The sequence below is a fragment of the Panthera tigris genome, chromosome B2, assembly GCF_018350195.1.
Source record: "Panthera tigris isolate Pti1 chromosome B2, P.tigris_Pti1_mat1.1, whole genome shotgun sequence".
NCBI classification, from domain to species: Eukaryota; Metazoa; Chordata; class Mammalia; order Carnivora; family Felidae; genus Panthera; species Panthera tigris.
Window position 1 is genome coordinate 104,121,401 of NC_056664.1, and position 18,843 is coordinate 104,140,243.

Below are 18,843 nucleotides of genomic sequence, written 5' to 3' on the forward strand. Positions count from 1 at the left end.
TTAAAAAATCTAAATTCATAAGCTTTATTTTTTAAATATTTAGACCTCATAATACAAGCAAGGTTGTGTTTCCTATTGGTCATGTTCCCCTGGTTGACATATACTTTTCTTCCTTTTTCCTCATGTAGGATCTTTCGAAGATGGTTTGGCTGCCTTGGAGACTTGGAGATCTGATGCCACGATGAGGACTCACACACGGGGGGCTCCCAGTGTGTTTTTCATATATTTGTTTTGCTTTGTGTCAGCCTATGTCACCGACGAGAACCCAGAAGTCATGATTCCCTTCACCAATGCCCACTACGACAGCCACCCGATGCTGTTCTTTTCCAGGGACGAGGTGGCGGAGCTCCAGCTCAGGGCTGCGGGCTCCCATGAGCACATTGCCGCCCGGCTTACCGAGGCCGTGCACACCATGCTGTCCAGCCCCCTGGAGTACCTCCCTCCCTGGGACCCCAAGGACTACAGTGCCCGCTGGAATGAAATTTACGGCAACAACCTAGGCGCCTTGGCAATGTTCTGTGTGCTGTATCCTGAAAACATTGAAGCTCGAGACATGGCCAAAGACTACATGGAGAGGATGGCAGCTCAGCCTAGTTGGTAGATTTTTGTCTTTTTCTTCTTACTGTATTAACTCTGTAATTTAAAGAAATGAATTCACTCAGATGCGATTTCGGAGGCCAGATTTTCACATAGGTGTATGTGAGTGGAGGGGAGGAGTTGCTTGTTATTTGTGTCAGCGGCTTATGAATGGTCCACAGTTTCAGAAGACTCAGTGACGTCCATGTTTAAAGTTAGCAGGAAAATATTTAGCTACAGCCTAGCCAAAGAAAACATAATTTGTTGAATTGAGTAAATACTATCATCTCGATTGTTGAGAATTCTTTCCCCCCTGTTTAACAAGCATGTATTATGGTCATCTGGCTTCAGATTTTGCTTGAGCCCCAAGTGGTTAAGACTTTTGCCAACAAGAGATTTTAGCCAGTTAAGATCTCTTTACATTTTATGACAATTAGGAGCTAAAAATGAATGTGATAGGATTAACTGGCAATTTATAAACAAGATCTTATCCAATAACTACCAAACTATACTTATCCAAGAACTACCAACATTAGGAAAACCAGTGTTGTGTAATTATGTGAGGAATTCTAATTACATAATAATTTACTTCAGATTTCCAAGATTTGAAAACAAACTTACTACTTCCTTGTTGATTAGCTTAAATTTATTTTATTTGTTTATAGTGAATGTGTCTACCTGCTGTCAGAAAGATAGGCAATGAGTTGATTAGGGATCCTGTGGGTATTCTTACTTGAACTGTGTTTTTTGTTTTTTTGTGTTTTTTTTGTTTTGTTTTCTTTTTTGCTGTTACCACATTTTTATTTTATTTATTTATTTTTAATATAATTTATTGTGAGGTTGGCTCACATACAGTGTATACAATGTGCTCTTGGTTTTGGGGGTAGATTCCTGTGATTCATCACTTGCATACTTAAACTGTGTTTTAATGCATATTCATGGTATAATTGCACCAAAAAAATACAAATTATATGAAATATCCTTTTAAAATTACAGAGGCTGCTACATTTTTATAGGGCTATAGACAGCTCATTTTTAAATGCTTAGAAAAAAATCAGTGAATACATATAATGCTGTGATGAGTTATATCCCACACATCACAGGGGTGAAAAATGGTCATTTGCAAGCTTCCTGAATTCAGTCAATATGGTAATGAAATTTAATTCTTCCTAAATTTCTGCCAGTATCATCAAGAATGCTGTTTGCTTATAGAGTTTGAAGGGTTTTCTGGAATTTCTTAATAAAAAACATTACGGAAGACCTGGTGTTAAATCCATATCAGAGCTGACTTTTTAAGATTCGTTGTTAGGTGCGTATAATCATTTTGAAGCTTATAATATTTTAGGTTGAAAACAACCTTTCTTTTTGGTTTGTTTCAAAATTGAGCCATGTATGCAGTAGTTTCTGATTTTGATTTTAATTAACTGATTTTACTCTATTCCTGACACCAAGAAAGAAAACAAAATATGTGTGAAATTTATTTGATATTTGAACTATGAGATTATATTATCAAATGTTATAATTACTCATTTGACATTGTGCCATTGGTTAAAAATGGCACCCATTAAATACTTTATTTAGGAAAAAAAAAACTTGCCTATAAAGCTGTTTTTCTTTTCTTTTTAAAAAACGTTTATTTATTTTGAGAGAGAGAGCGAGAGAGAGAGAGAGCGCACACAAGATGGGGAAGGGTAGAAAAAGAGGGAGAGAGAGAAAATCCCAAGCTGGCTCTGCACTGTTAGCACAGAGCCTGATGTGGGGCTTGAACCCACAAACCGTGAGATCGTGACCTGAGCTGAAGTCAAGAGCTGACACTTAACGACTGAACCACCCAGGTGCCCTTTCTTGTTTGTTTGTTTGTTTAATGTTTATTTAAATTTGAGAGGCAGAGAGTATGCACAAGCAGTGGAGGAGCAGAGAGAGAGGAAGAGAGAGAATCCCAAGCAGGCTCCGCACTGTCAGCTCACACACTGACAAGGGCTTGATCCCGCAAACCGTGAGATCATGACCTGATTGGACGCTTAACTGACTGAGCCACCCAGGCGCCCCCGTGTTTGAAATTTATTTGGAGATTTTACTCATTGTTCAAGTGACTTTCTAAACTAGAACATCTGTTTAATTCACAAAGTTTTCCTTTTGGCCTTGTTCCATTAAAATGCTCAGTGATGCTCCCCTGGGCCCTTTTCTTATGCCTATAAGAATCTGAAGGTAACGCCAGCGAAGAAGGCTTAGGGGAACATAATGGTGGTGTGTCTTTTATCTGGTATTAAGAAGAAGTACATCTGAGGTGTACATGCATATAAGTTTCTTAATGTGGTTTATTTTTCAGTTGAGTATTTTGTAGGTAAAGAGCTAAAAGGTAACATCTCTATATTCACTTATTTAAGGCTTTGGGGCCATCGTAAAAGAAAAGTTAAAGGAAAAAACTATCTAATTATACTGATATAATATATAATATTATGTATAATTATATATTTGATATAATATATAATACTAATATAATTATACTGATATAACTGTTACGTGTCCATTTTATATAATGCATACCATAAAATACAAAGGGAGTCTGAAAGATTGATCCCAAGGGTGGTAGTGATTGAAAAACAAGAGCGTGCAAAACTTCTTTCTTCTTTTAGCATCATACTTGCGTGTGTCTCCCAGTACCCCAATGCGTGGGCTCCACAGAAAGATGAGTCCTGTCTGTGTGCTGTATGTGCCTTTGCAGAGATGCCACATTCTCTCTCACACTCTCCTTGGTTCTTCTGACTTCTTCATAGTAGTAAAAGTAGCAGAGTAATTTAAGCTTGTTCTTAACTTAGTTCTAAAAATCAAATTTAGGGGCCCCTGGGTGGCTCAGTCGGTTAAGTGTCTGACTTCAGCTCAGGTCATGATCTCATAGTTTGTGGGTTTGAGCCCCGCATCAGACTCTGTGCTACAGCTCAGAGCCTGGAGCCTGCTTTGGATTCTGTGTCTCCCTCTCTCCCTGCCCCTGTCCTGCTCGTGCTCTGTCTCTGTCTCTCAAAAATAAATAAATGTTTAAAAAAAATTTAAAATAAAAGCAAATTTGAAAAGATGTCATTTTTAAACTCTATATAAAGTGGCAAATCATTTTCAGCTGTAGATCTCATCTTCCAAATGAGAGCTAGAATTTGGGCTGCAGTTGGCTCTGTATTAGATGAAAGCTTGATGAGAGCTTGGGACGCCTGGTGGCTCAGTCGGTTAAGCATCCAACTCTTGATTTTGCTCAGGTCATGATCTCATGATTGTGGGATCGAGCCTTGCATCCGACTCTGCACTGAGCGTGGATCCTATTTGAGATTCTCTCCTTCTTTCACTGCCCCGCCCTACCTCAAAAAAAAAAAAAAAAAAAAAGAACTTAATATGAAATCATTTGGAGAAAGCTTAATGACCTGATACCCTAAATCTAGAGCTGGTAACAATAGAAATGCATTTTGATTCACTTAAAGTAAATTCATTTTTTGTATAATTCAATTTTTATATAGTGTCACCTAGTCACTAGAGCAAGTTCTGTGTATGTCAATTGGCCTGTGGGGGTATTCTCATTTATAAATGGTTGCTTTCTGCCTTCAGACCTTACATAGTTAAAAAGAACACAGCCAGGGGGTGCCTGGGTGGCTCAGCTGGTTACTCATCTGACTCTGGATCTCAGCTGAGGTCAGGACCTCATGGTTTGTGAGTCCGAGCCCCACATTTGAGCCCCATACTGGACTCTGCACTGACAGCATGGAGTCTGCTTGGTATTCTCTCTCTCTGCCCACTTGTGTTCTCTGTCTCTGTCTCCCAAAAATAAATGAATAAATAAGCATTTAAAAAAAAAAAGAACACAGCTAGACTTCAAATAAATATTCTCCATCAGTACCCCCCGCACCTCCCAGAAGCTTAAAATTTAAGGTAGGAAAAAAATAAAAGCAGTTGTTAGTAAGGATTTAAAGAAATATCCAGAAAGTCAATTTTTGGAGTTTTGGGAGTCAGCATATATTACTCTACTTTCCTAAAATTTTCATGTGTATATTTTCATTTACTTATTTCTACTATACCTTTCCTCCCACAAGACTGAGGAAACAAAATACAAAATATAAGATTGAAATTAGAAGTAGCTGAGAAAGAAAGGGAAAGAAAAAGGTTGGGGATATCAGCTGAATTAAGAATGAGACCGTTGTAAAATGTTGTCCCTCACAGACCATGGGTGGGCCAAAGTGGGCCTGGCGTTTTACGACAGCAAAGAGAGTAGGCTTCGTTAGTTCTGAAGTGTAGGGTGTCCATGATATCAAAAACGGATCAGTTATTTTACAGAACTACTACCTTTGACCCAAGCGCCAGACAGAAATGTCTCCTGGGGTTTTGGGGAAGAATCTTCCCAATGATCTCATGAACACCCTTACAGTGCACGTGTGATGAGTTGCTTGCATGGTGCTGTTTTTTACGCCAGACCAGACTAATGTTAAAGGCAGGGTTGTGTCTTTGGCTCACGCATGTATCCTCCAGCTCGTAGCATGGCATTAAGTAGATTTCTGTCCAGTGAATGAATATACCATAGCATCCCTGGATAAAGCATCTCCAAAGTGAAGTTCCTTGAAATACAGGGACGTATGGTTCAGCCTCAGACCACTTTTTTCTCCCCTAGTCTAGCTTAATCCTTCAGTAGAATTTTGTATATGTATCGGGCAGGCTCCCTGTACATTGTGTATCTCACTCAAGCTAGCGATCAGTAGATACCATTACACTCCTTAGGAAGTTCTTGCAGGGATCTATATCTAAAAACAAACAAAGGAAGTAGAAAAAAACTCACTCGTGATTATTGGAAAACACTACAGATCCTTAACTGCTTAAGAAACGCGCAGTTAAGTTGATCCTATTTTACTTAATAACATGAAGAGATGGATGCATTTAAAAGAGATTTAAGATAAGATTGTAACAAAAAGGATTTGTTGTTCAGCTCTAGTTGATAGCACATAGCGATCCTGTGTGCATTTCCAGGCAACAGGCTTTTTTGTCTAAGCATTGTACACCCTGCGGAACGGGCCTTGCATAGTGGTCTTTGGAGGCAAAACAGTGCTGGCAAGAAACTGAGGTTTCCACAGGTTTAAAAACCTGCCATTTTATTCTCCATGCATCCTTTGGCAGGTGTTTTACCCTGTAGAAACCTCAGTTTCTTCATCTATAAAATGTGGATGAGCCTTCCTGTGCAAGATAGTTCTCGAGATTAAATGAGATAATGCACGTAAAACTTTTAGCATTATGTACCTGGCCTGTAGGTTTACTAAAAAGTCTATTATCTTTAGATATGAACATGCAGCTTGATTCTCAAGTTTCTTGATACACACTACTCCGTTTTACCTGCTCTGTCACTCCGGAGTTGTGTTTTTGAGAAGGATTCATTTTGAATCATGCTTTCTTCCTTTCTTTATAGTATTTTTGCTTACTTATCGTCAGAAAATAAATCACAGAGGAAAGAAATTACTTCATTCTTGCATTGGAGCCAGTCAGCTACAGGAAATCAGAACTGGTGAGGGAAACAAAGAAAGTTGAACTTTGGGACAGAGAAGTAATTGTACTTTGATTTGCAACAGACTGAGTACTAAATCCTTGCCTATGAATCGCAACTTCTGGACAGTGATATCCGAGAGTGTATTTGCAAAATAAAATAAAATAAAATAATAAAATGAAGGAGAGGAAAAAAGAAAAAAGAAAGGAAGGCCTCTGGCATATGGAAATGAACCAATCAGTCTTATTCCTGTACATTCCAAAATGAAGTGTGTGCCTGTCTTTCTCCGTGTGGCCTGCTGGCTCCGAGTGCAGTTCCCTACAGCTGTTTTGCAGACTTTTTACTTTTCTAAGTTGTTCGGTAAGGCTGGGAATCAAAGGAAGGGGGAGGGTGTAGCTGGGTCCCAACACGCGCAGCCACAGCACTGTGAGTAAAAAGATCAGGTTTTCCTCTCCTGACTTTACAGTGGTGAAGACTGGGAGGCTTAGCCCAGAATGCACCTGGAAACCATTGGATTCCTGGGAAACAAATGTTGGGCTCTCAGAAAACCCAGCCCTCAGTTCTCCTGCCTCTTTGTCATTCCTGTTTCTCCTTCCTTTTACCCTTTCCCTTCTCGATTTGCCACTCTTTTTCTCTGTTCTTCTCATTCTGTGATCTAAAAGAAGTGATCCCTTTTACCCTACTTCAGATCCTTGAAAATAGAAGGCTAAAAGTGATGACTATGAGGCTTTTGATGATCGATGTTTTATAAAAGAGAGCCTACATTTATTTTATTTATTTATTTTTTTAAGTAAACTCTACCCCCATTGTGGGGCTTGAACTCATGACCCTGAGACCAAGCGTTGCATGCTTTCCTGACTGAGCCAGCCAGGCTCCCCGATGATCAAATTCTTAAAAATGTATAGGAACACATGTTAGGAACCTGGCCACTGGGAATTCTCTTCTTGAAGGCTATTTAATAAGCGGGTTGTTGCCAGTATAATAATAAACGAAGACATTGGGTAAGGATTGAGGTCAGGTGACCTACGGTGGGAGGAATCATGTGAAGAGCGGCTAATTGAGAGGTGACGTCGGGTGTGCAGGTTAGCCGAGCATCTCCTTTGGGGTATGATTGTTCGATACACCACAAGCAAAGTGTTCTCCACCTATTATTTCAACTGCTGGTGAGGATAAAGTAGTTTTAACAACGCTTCTTTCTAACAACAAATTTAGACGTTCTACAGCAGCTATGATCATACACAAGTGAGCAGAAATCCCAATTTTTCTGGTTTTCTTGTTTTTGACTCTCAGAGTCCGTATTGGTGATGAGTGACTCTCTCTCCTACCCCTCCTGCCCTTTTAGTGTCATTTTGCCTTTTTAAGTGTAACATGGGCTTTTAGAGTTCCCAGAGGGAGCCATGCTTAAGGCCAGAGGAATTCTTGTTCATCTTTTGATAGAGCTCTAAGTCAGTGCTCCTCACCCCATATATACAAACAGGGCAACACAAGTGGTCCATGTGGTCTTTACAATCTGGACGCTTAAATTTTTCTAATATGAAAAACTTGCCAAGCATGATGTTTGAATTTTTTGCATTTCTTGCCCCTTATCTGGAGGGAAAACGTTAATTGACAAGCGCTGCTCATGTGTCTGTATTCTGTTCCAGTGATGCTTCATAGTCATTTTTTTTAAAAGTTGGCTTTCTCTGTTAGGTAAAATAGCAATCAATTTAATACTACTTAAGATGTAGGGTCTTCAGGCACCTGGGTGGCTCAGTCGGTTGAGCGTCCCACTTCCGCTCAGGTCACGATCTCGCGGTTCATGAGTTCGAGCCCCACGTCAGGCTCTCTACTGTCAGCTTGTCAGTACAGAGCCCGCTTTGGATCCTCTGTCTCCCTCTTTCTGCCCCTCCCCACCCCATGCTCTCTCAACAATAAATAAATCTTAAAAAAAAAGGAGGGGGGGGGTCTTGCCAACATTAGGTTCTTACTAACGCCATACAGATATTTCTAACTCCTAGAGAGTAATAATGACGTGAGTATGCCCGTGGAGTCTCTTATAAGTGAATAGTTGATTTTACCTTAGTCATCTTCAGAGTGGCTTTTTATTTCTTCCTCTCCTGCCATATCCATTGAGGGAACATGTTTTAGCCATGCTTAACACAGTCTGCCTCATCCATCTTTCCTTTTCCTTTCCAGTGTCAATATGCTGCATTGGGACAGCAGGAGGAGACATTGTCAGGGGCCTCCAGATCACTGCTTATCCCACATAAGCCTGTGGTTTAGCTTTGTGTGTGGGATGGCTTGGGGGGGAGGTATCAGGAAGAGGGAAAATAGGTAGAAGCTTATAATATTAGTCCAGGAAGGAAATGAAGACCACAGTTAAGACAGTGAGGATGGTGAGGGGCACCTGGGTGGCTCAGTTGATTAAGCATCTGGCTCTTGATTTCAGCTCAGGTCATGACATCACAGCTCGCAAGATCGAGCCCTGCATCGGGCTCTGTGCTGACAGCACAGAGCCTGCTTGGGATTCTCTCTCCTTTCTCTTTTTCTCTTTCTCTTTCTCTTTCTCTTTCTCTTTCTCTTTCTCTTTCTCTTTCTCTTTCTCTTTCTCTTTCTCTTTCTCTTTCTCTTTCTCTCTCTCTCTCTCTCTCTCTTTCTCTTTCTCTCTCTCTCTCTCTCTCTCTCTCTTTCTCTCTCCCCACCCTCTCTTGCAAAATAAATAAACAAAAAAAAAAAAAAAAAAAAAAAAGGACCGTGAGGGTGGAGAGAAGAAGGAATGATTTTAAAAGACACTTAGGACAGAGAAGCTGCACAGGGATTGATTGGATACAAGATACTTTCTCACCATGTAGTTCTTTCATCAGAATTCTATAGATGTCCTTTTTTTGGGCAGGGGGAGTTAAAAATTGTCTTTATTTCCTCTTAATCTTAGGGTCATGAGTTTGGGCATCACATTGGACACAGAGCCTACTTAAAAAATGAAAAATTAAACAATGGTCTATTTCATATCTGTAAAAAATCATACTACAGGTCCAATTCATTTATAACAAATATACAAACAGATTAGGGTTTTTTTTTTAAACATTTATTTATTTTTGAGAGACAGAGCAACCAGGGGAGTGGCAGAGAGAGAGGGAGACACAGAATCTGAAGCAGGCTCCAGGCTGTCAGCACAGAGCCTAATGTGGGGCCTGAACCCACAAACTGTGAGATCATGACCTGAGCTGAAGTCAGCTGCTTAACCAACTGAGCCACTCGGGTGCCCCAAGTTTTTTTTTAATTGAAGTACAGTTGACATACAATATTATATTAGTTTTAGCTGTACAACAAATAACAACTATATGTTATAAAATGTTCACCACAAGGAGTATAGTTACCATCTGTCACCATATGAAGTTATTATAATATTATTGACTATATTCCCTGTGCTGTACTTTTCATCCCTGTGACTATTTTATTTCTAGAAGTTTGTACCTCTTAATCCCCTTTACCTATTTTGCCCATCCCCCCCACATTCTTCCCCTCTGGTACCTACCAGTTCTCTGTATTTATGAGTCTGTTTTTGTTTTGTGTATGTGTGTTTGTTTATTCATGTGTCTTTTTTTGTCTGATTTATTTCACTTAGCATAATAGCCTCTACATCCATCCATGTTGTCAAGAATGGCAAGATTTCATTCTTTTTATGGCTGAGTAATATTCCGTCTCTATACACACCACATCTTCTTTATCCATTTATCTATCAGTGGACGCTTAGGTTGCTTCCCGATCTTGGTTATTGTAAATAATGCTGGAATAAACATGAGGTACATACATCTTTTTGAATAAGTATTTTTGTTTTCTTTGGGTAAATACCCAGAAGTGGAATTACTTGATCATATGGCATTTTTATTTTTCATTTTTTGAGGAACCTCCATACTGTTACCATAGTGGCTGTAGCAAACTACATTCTCACCAAAAGTGCATGAGGGTTCTCTTTTCTCCATATCTTCACCAACACTTAATATTTCTTGTCTTTTTGTCACTAGCCATTCTGACTGATATGAGGTAACATATAGGTATTCTTAAAAAGATCCCTGGGCCCTACACAGACTCCGTGAATCACCGTCTCTTGGAGCCAGCCAAACCACCCCCAACCCCATGTGATTCTGAGACACACTAAAATTTAAAAAGGGAAGGAAAGGGACGTTTTAAAAAATGGTACTTGGCTTTTGTCTTGGGTGAAATGGTTGCACACCGATGCCCAGATGAGTTAGGGAATATGGGAGAGAGAAGATCGTTCACTTTTTCACGTCTTCTGGCGTTACTGTTTCTTCTGTCTACCTTATCTGTCTCACTTTGTCTCTGTTGATATCAGCCAATGATGTGGACAGATGCATTTCAAAGCCCTCTGCCTGGGTTAACCAGCACAGAGGCTCAGAGATACCCTTGGTGGATATCTTGTGTGTATTTATTACTGTACATACTTGGGCCTCCTGTAAGTTCAGTGTCTTACACTTTCACCTGTCCTGTGGCTTCTGCACTGCCGCTGCTAGTCTCTACCTCCACCATTTTTCTCCTCCCTCGTTTATTCTGTTGTTCACTCTTGCCACTCTGTGATTGCATTTTGCTATCGTTGTTTGTGTCATTGTTGAATGTGGGTAAGCTTCTCAGGAAAAAATATCTTTAGGTGTCAAAAAAAAAAAAAAGGTCAGCCTATTGTCATCATGAAACATGTCCCTGTCCAGAGCTTACAGATTTTTGGTCTTATTTTTCCTAGAATTTTGTGATTTTAGTGTTTTAAGCTTTTCACTGACAGGCATTGATGTGCATCTCCCCCGTGGTCCACTTGGATCATACGGGACCGGCATTTTCAACTCTGCCCTTAGTCTACTGGCAGTAAGTTTACAAACCAGCTCTGAGTTGGTCTTTCTGCCTACAGAAAGATGTATCTGTTCCTTTCCTTCCTCCTTCCCCTCCAACCCTACCCAGACTTCAAAATCCAGTTTAATTTCTCCTTTCTCCATAACATTTTCTCTAGCCCGTTATCCTTCTCAAATCCCACAGTTATTAATTTTCATGTGACTTGTGGGTTTGCAATGGTAAGTGGGTTGTTTACTACTTGGTTCTCTGATCAGGAATATATATCTTCAAGATGCAGCCCACTCACAGTGTTTCTCCAGAAACATCCCGGGCTGTAGCTTCTACCCATACCTTCTCCACTGATTCAGATATGCCAAGGGAGCCATGCAGACTTCTTATAGGATGTTTTGTCTGTCCAGTAATTCTTGCTTTATTTGTTTGCCTATCCTACTGGCACATAGGCTTAATGAGAGTAGCACCATCATCATGTTTTACTTTTGAGTCCTGAGAGCTATAATATGATCACCAAGATGCTAATAAATTCTACTGAAGGAATGAATGAATGAATTTTTATTGAGAGTCTGAGCTTACCAAGAGCTGAAGTCCTGGATCTGTATACATCTTTGCATCAGATTTGGTACCTTGTACACCGTGGGTGCTCCTATTTGTCTGCCTCACTTTAGCTCCTCAGGCCTGCGTGTCATCAGCCTGTAATCACAGAGGTATTGTTCCTTGGCCCAGTTGAAGGCCAGTAGAAGGTATGTCAGGATTTGACATCTCAGTGGATAGTTTACCAGGAGAGTCAGATTACCTGGTCTTTGAAGTGCTCCCGAACCTGGTATTCTCTTCTCCCCAGGTCCTCAAATTTTGGCATCTGGCATCTTAATATGTATGTAATATTCATGGGTGTTCCCTATCAGGTAACTTCAGTAGGCATTTTGTTTTTGTTTCTGTTTTCCCATTAAAGCCACCCGCTTCAGTCTTCTAAATGTTTGGTAGTGATATTAGGCAGTGGGAGGTGATAATTTATTGGAATTAGAGCAAGGGCTGGGAGCCCGACTGCCTGTGTTCTAATCCCATTTATGGATTCTGTGACCTGTAGCATGTTAGTTGGCCTCTCATGGTTCAGTTTCCTCACCTATGAATTGATGATAAATATAATACGTCATAGTAGAGCATTAAATGAGTTAATGAAAGATTACCTAGCATAAGGTTGTTACCTTTATTACTTTGCTTATATTTTGTTTTCTTATAAGTTGATGCCAACAGAGGTAATTTTCATTTATAATAAATATATGTACATATTCATTTTATGTATGTGTACTGTGTACTTATTCTGTTCTAGGCATCGTGCTAGGGATTGGCGATATGAAAATTTGAGGGCATGTTCTACATCTTGCCTTGTTGTTGACCTATGGAAGATAGCCACTAGTGAACAAATATGAATGCAGATGATAAATGCTGTGACTGGGAAAGTACAGTGTGTAATGGGTAGGTAGAGAGGTACTTTCACTCAACATTAGAGCATCAGGGAAGACTTTCGCACTAGGGCCTGGCAGACAAATAGGAATCAGCCAAGTGAAGGGGAAAGAGAGTGTGTTTGATTGTTTCAAGCAGAAGTCCCTGATGTTCAGAGGCCATGACATAAGAAAGCAGAATGCTTTTGAAGAAATGAAAATGTCATGTAGGGAGGAGACTAGCATGTGTGGAGACTTTGAGTAGGAAGCCAGGTGCTACAAGGCCTCCTCTGCCATGTGAAGGAAGGAGCTTGGACTTTTCCTCACAAGCACTGTGAGGCCGTTGAAGGGTTTTAACAGGGCAGTGACATGGTCCAATCTGTGTGTGTGCATGTTTTAACCTGTTCAGTGCAAAATAAAAGAGAATACCATATGAACAAGTGCGTAGTTTCATAAGGTAACTGAAGGAAATTTACCTGGTAACCACAGCACAGACCCAGAAATAGCACTTTGCCTGCCATCCTGAGAAGGCAGCACTGTGCTGCCTCCACAGCTGAGAAGTCATAGCTGTCCCCACAAAGCTTACCCTGACTTCAGTCATCGTGCACTCGTGTTCTGTTATACTTCATTCAGTTGTGCCTCCCTAGGTACAAGTTCAGTCTTCAGTCTTGCTCATTTTTTAAAGGTTTCGTCTTTTTTCTATGTGCCGTTTCTCCACCATCTCTTTACTTTTATTACAATTTATCTGTGGAAGAACCTGGGCCCTTTGATCTACGCAGCCTCCCGCAGTCTGGATGTTGCTGATTGTATGCTCAAGGAGTCCCTTCACCCTGGGTATTTCTTGAAACTGACGGCAGGGTGCTGAGCTGGAGCCAACTGTTGTGATCACTGTGACACAAGCGTAGGTGGTGGTTGTTTTCTCATCAGGGGACATAAAAGGGCTGCTCTTTTCTCCATGTGACAGATATGTGTTTTAGGAAGAGTCTGGCCACATGTGGAGACTAGCTTGCAGAGGTCAGACCAGAAAGACCAGTTAGGCCTTTTGTGTTTATCCAGATGAGAGCCTGGAATAGGGGCTCTGAGAATGGAAAGCAATGCTGGGCTCCAGAAAATCTCAAGAATTCAAGTGTATAAGACTTGACAACTGTATGGGAAGACAGGACAGGGGAATTTCTTTCTGGGATGCTGAGAGAATGGCCAGACCTTTCAGTGAGATTGCAACATTTGGAACTGTTAGAGAATGCCAATAAAAGGTTGGTTCTAGATATACTGAGTATGAAGCACCTGTGAGCCCAAGAGGAGAAGTCGAGTTTGCCACTCTCAAGCATGTTTTTTTTTTTTTTTAACGTTTATTTATTTTTGAGACAGAGAGAGACAGAGCATGAACGGGGGAGGGGCAGAGAGAGAGGGAGACACAGAATTGGAAGCAGGCTCCAGGCTCTGCGCCATCAGCCCAGAGCCCGACGCGGGGCTGGAACTCACAGACCGCGAGATCGTGACCTGAGCCGAAGTCGGACGCTCAACCGACTGAGCCACCCAGGCGCCCCCTCTCAAGCATGTTTTTAGCCACTTCCTGTTTATCGTCAGTGTTGTGACTTAAAAAAAAATGTCACCACAAAAAAAGATTTTTTCCAAGAGAAAAATGGGCTTCAAGTACAATATACAGTTTCTGTTGATGATAGAAAAAATGTAGAAGGAAAGTTCAAAGAAGGTCAGATGTAATTAAAGTAGGCCTACCATAATAAATAAATGAATAACAATTGGAAGAATGAAAAGGCAAGGCCCTAATGGAGAATTATAGCCACTTGGGTGTCTTCACGTTGCTCTTTTGGAGCTGAAACCAAAATGAAACATCATACAGGCGGCACTGCAGGAGGAAAGCATCAGTTGGAGCGGATTGGCCTCTTTGTTCTAAAGTTAAAGGAAGAGGGGCGCCTGGGTGGCTCAGTCGGTTAAGTGTTTGATTTTGGCTCAGGTCATGATCTCGTGGTTCATGGGTTTGAGCCCCATGTCAGGCTCTGTGCGGACAGCTCAGATCCTGGAGCCTGCTTCAGATTCTGTGTCTCCCTCTCTCTGCTCCTTCCCCAGCTCACACTCTGTCTCTCTCTCTCTCAAAAATAAATAAACATTAAAAAAAAAATTTCTTTTAAGTTAAAGAAACAAAAAGAAAAGATTCTTGAGGACGTGTGGATAACCACTGGGCTTATAACAATTGAGTGAGCAATTTTGAGTTCGTTTTTGTTGATTCATTTACAGGAAATTCACTCTTAGAAGAAAAAATCTGGGGAAAGGAAAAAGATAATAAATACACGCAAAGAAATGAAAATAACTAAAAACAAAACAAAAGAATAAATCCAGAGATATTCTGAAAACTTTATATTAACTTGAATATCTTCCTGCCCTAAACTTGTGGCCATAATTTTGAAAAAGATGGAGTTTACTATTTTACCTTCCTTAGAGAGTTTGTTGACCTGGGAGAGATTTTGAAGTATTACTGAATACAGTTTGAATCTTTTCCTCTTACTTTTCTACTATGGCCTGTCACTGGTCACAGAAGATGGAGAGGATGTGGTTGCTTTCAACATTTGGGGTGGGGTCAACTTGTATTTTCAAAATGATGTAACTCTAGATCTAAAACTTGGGAGTGTTTAATGCTCATGGCATGTTGTCTATAGTTTACAAGTTTGGCTCACAATTGAAATTTAGTTTATTCATTAATTTTGTTTTCTGGCAACATGTGAACTAGCACATCTTCCAAATTTGTTATGATTCACAAAGAAAAATCTTAAAGTGACTTTTTCCACTTTACTGCCAGATTACTTTTTAAGAAGTACTTAAACTGTGTCTTGAGGACATGAAATAAAATAAACATTGGTACCGACCGCTGTTCATAGGCATTATTTCATTGTCTCTCTTGAATGTAATTGGTTTCAAAGCAAAACACAATTGCTTTGGGGAAAAACAAAGCATTTTGCTATGCAGAAAAACATAGTGATAAATTATTTTTCATTCCTGAATTGACTGCCTGTGCCTGTGTGGTGTATTCTGTCCGCCTTTATCCTACGGTACCTTCTGCCCTCTACTTTGAATCCGACTGAACTTGTCTAGTGTTCTGGGTTCCTTCCTGGTGATCTCACGATGGGATTTCCCAGTGTTGGCTTGGCCCTGTGCTGGAAAGTGTTCTGGGCAGGCTGGGTCTCAACCAAGCTCCACCCATTGAAGCAGGCCCTGGGCCCAGGTCCTCTCTGCCTGCAGGATGCATCTGGCCAGCTGCTTGTTTGGTGTGGAGTTTATCCTCTGAGACCTTTGCAAACCTTTCTGATTGTGACGCATAGGAAGAAAAAAATGTTGGCATTACAACTCAATACACAGGTACCTTTAACTCTACATTTGTAAATATGTAAGTGAAAGTTGCACGAATTGGCCCTTGCATTTAAGTCATGCTTCGCACTCTACAGTTTTCTATTCTGTTCCATTTCATTAAATTCTACTAAAATGTGTTGGTCATAGCCCATTATATTTACTTCATAATCTGTTAATAGCTTCTGATTTAAGATTTGAAAACTCTCCCTAACATTCTGATAAACATGATTCCTTTTCAGAGAACCCTTTCTTAATATCCTTCTTCGTAAATATCACCAGTGAGGGGACTGTTTCACTCTGTGAGGTGGCCTCTTTATTCCTTATTTTGAGTGTTTAGAGTACTTGTTCCTAAAATATATTAGGAAGGATCTTTTATTCATTAGGAAAGAGTGCAAATCTGTGATTAATGATTACATTTCAGGTTTCCAGCACTAAGTGGAATAAATTCTGCAACACGTTTCCAATTGGTGCCCAGAATAAAATCAGCCACAGCTCATTTACTGTTATAAAACCTTTAAAAAGGCATACTGTAAAATAGAAAAATTTTGACAAAGCATTAAAAAATGGGAACTTGGAGTAAATATTAACCTTACTGAGGAAATCATAAGAGAAAGTTAAATATCTTTTCATGTATCCTAACACCTTAAAGTCTGCCTCATTTTGGTTTTGATATTTTCCTACCATTAGGGCAACAAGATTTAGCAATTTGAATACAGTTTTTGCCATTGTTAAGGTGTCCTTTACTTTTTAAACTTTCTATTGCAAATAATTCTTTACTTTTTTGCATGTTGTGTTGCCAGAATATTAGGGGATTGCTCTTTAAAATAAATGGGACTAGGAGTGCCTGGGTGGTTCAGTCAGTTAAGTATCTGACTTTGGCTCAGGACATATCGCACAGATTGTGGGTTTGAGCCCCACGTCGGGCTCTGTGCTGACAGCTCAGAGCCTGGAGCCTGCTTTGGACTCTGTGTCTCCCTCTCTCTCTCTCTGCCCCTCCCCCCCCAAAATAAATAAACATAATTTAAAAAAACGTTTATAAATAAATGGGAGTAACCTCATGTTCAGGTAGAAAAGGATCTGAAATTCTTTATGAAATTCTGAATTCTTTATGCTGGAATGGCATAAAGCAAAGAACCAGTTCCATTAATTTATATGGAAATATTTTTTAGTGTTCCCAGACCCAAAAAATAACCTGTCTTAGGCTGTTCTGATAACTTAGGGCACGTCTTGCTAATGATGTGCAAAAGACATCCAAATAAAGCAAAGATGCTCACAGACACAGTTCAAGTTTTGGCATGTGGATGCTGAGATACCAAGTGTGGTTCCCAGGGAAGGATCCTGGTGGTGCCACTCTTGCTGCTTGGGGCGTGTGCTGCCTCTAATGGCTTGCTACAAGACAAGTGCTGAACGCTATTTTCGCTTTTCCACTTTTTTTTTGTCAAAGGGAAAATCTTGAAGTTTCCTTCAGCTAGCAAAAAATGCGTACTAATGTAGGTATTTCGTAAAAGTAAAGTTGCATAATCCAGACTTTGGAAAGGTGGGAGAAGCCTGTATTCTTAACCATTGATCTTGAAGAAGTAGCCGCCAGAGCCTTTTGACTTGTGATGATGTGGCTCTGCTGTAAAGCTGTTGATTTGTTCTCCTTTTCTATCTTGTGTTGGATTCCTTGTGCTGTCTTCTTTTGGGGTACATATCCTCATTTAGTGGAGCAATTCTCCATTGGTTTCCAGAGAAAGTGTTCACGAGAGGTAGATTTTGAAGCCTCACATATCTGCATGTGTTTATTCTGTCCTCCAGCTTGAATGTAACTTGGCTGGGTATGGAATTATACTCTGGAAATTGTCTCCCTGAGTTTCGAAGGTGTTGTTCCATTGTCTTCGAACTTTTAGTGTGCTGCTGAGATATCTGATGTCACTCTGATTCTTGATGGTTTGAACGAAACTTTTTTTTCTCTCTGAGGCTTTTTTGGGTCTTTTCTGTCACCACTGTTATGAAATTCTGGGTGTTGGTTTGGAATGGTTCTCTTTGCATCCCTGTCCTGTTGCACCTGACGGACTCTTTCAGTCTAGAAACTCCTGCATTGTAGCTCTAGGAAATTTTCTTGATACGTTTGATTTCTTCCTCTTTGTTTTTCTTTCTTTCTCTCTCTCTTTCTTGCTTGCTTGCTTGCTTGCTTGCTTCTCTTCTTGGTGAGATATTCAACCTCTAGGACCAATCCTCTGATGTTCTTTTCTGTTTTCTATGTCATTGTCTCATATCTCTGTTTCTTGATATTTCTTCAACTTTCATTTAACCTTTCTAATTAAGCTTGTCTTTCTGTTACTTTTCATTTTCAAGAATTCCTTTTTGTTTTAAAATTTTTTCTAGCTGCATTTATCATTTTGTTAATCTGGGCCTCTTCTTTCCTATTATGGGATTTCCTTAAGTCTCTGGTAGTAATTGACTGCCTATTCATATGTGTGGAGCTTTATATTAGTTTCCTGTTGTGGTTGAAACAAATCACAAACATAGTGACTAAAACAATACAGACTTATCTTACACAAGACAAGATATAAGGTTAGATTCTGACTTAGGTCTCACAGGGATAAAATTTAGGTGTTAGTAGGACTCCATTTTTTTTTGGAGGCTCTGGGATGAGCTTTATCTAGCTTCTAGAGGCCACATAAATTCCTTTGCTCTTGGCTCCCTTCCTACATCTTCTAAGCCAGCAACATCGCATCTCTCTGATTTTTTTCTCTGGTCACATGTCTCTATGACCACAGCCAGGAAAGGTTCTTTGTTTTTGAAGACTCATGTGATTGGATTTGGTTCATCTTGATAAACTAGGATAATCTGCCACCACAGCCCTTAATTTAATCACACCATCTGTGAGTTAGGATGTGGATATCTTTGAGGGGACCATTGTTCTGCCTACCACAGGTTCTAAACAGCTGATTATCCATTCTATGTTTGTGTTGGGGAGGAAGTTTCATGTACTATAAGGTTGATAACAATTTGGTTCCACCTCTTTCCTTTGGAAACTTTGATGTCAGAATCTTTAGATCTTTAATCTAGGTCATGGAGTACTTAAGCGTTATGTATCATGTTATGTTTGCAATAGATGACATTTTTAATTTTGTATGT

The 18,843-nt window shown here is 40.0% G+C and overlaps 1 protein-coding gene across 5 annotated transcripts in view; it reads left to right on the forward strand.

Annotated features, from left to right (window-relative positions):
• DSE (dermatan sulfate epimerase) overlaps window positions 1–18,843 on the forward strand; it is an 86,366-nt gene that overhangs the window by 27,780 nt on the left and 39,743 nt on the right. For 3 of the 5 annotated variants that reach the window (XM_042987045.1, XM_042987044.1, XM_042987043.1), the window contains exon 2: window positions 129–597. In XM_042987045.1, coding sequence (XP_042842979.1) covers window positions 182–597 — 416 coding nt within the window. In that variant the 5' untranslated portion in view covers window positions 129–181. Of the gene's footprint in view, window positions 1–128; window positions 598–13,386; window positions 13,611–18,843 lie in introns of those variants that run through there. The other 2 variants (XM_042987047.1, XM_042987046.1) reach the window with 2 other exon arrangements.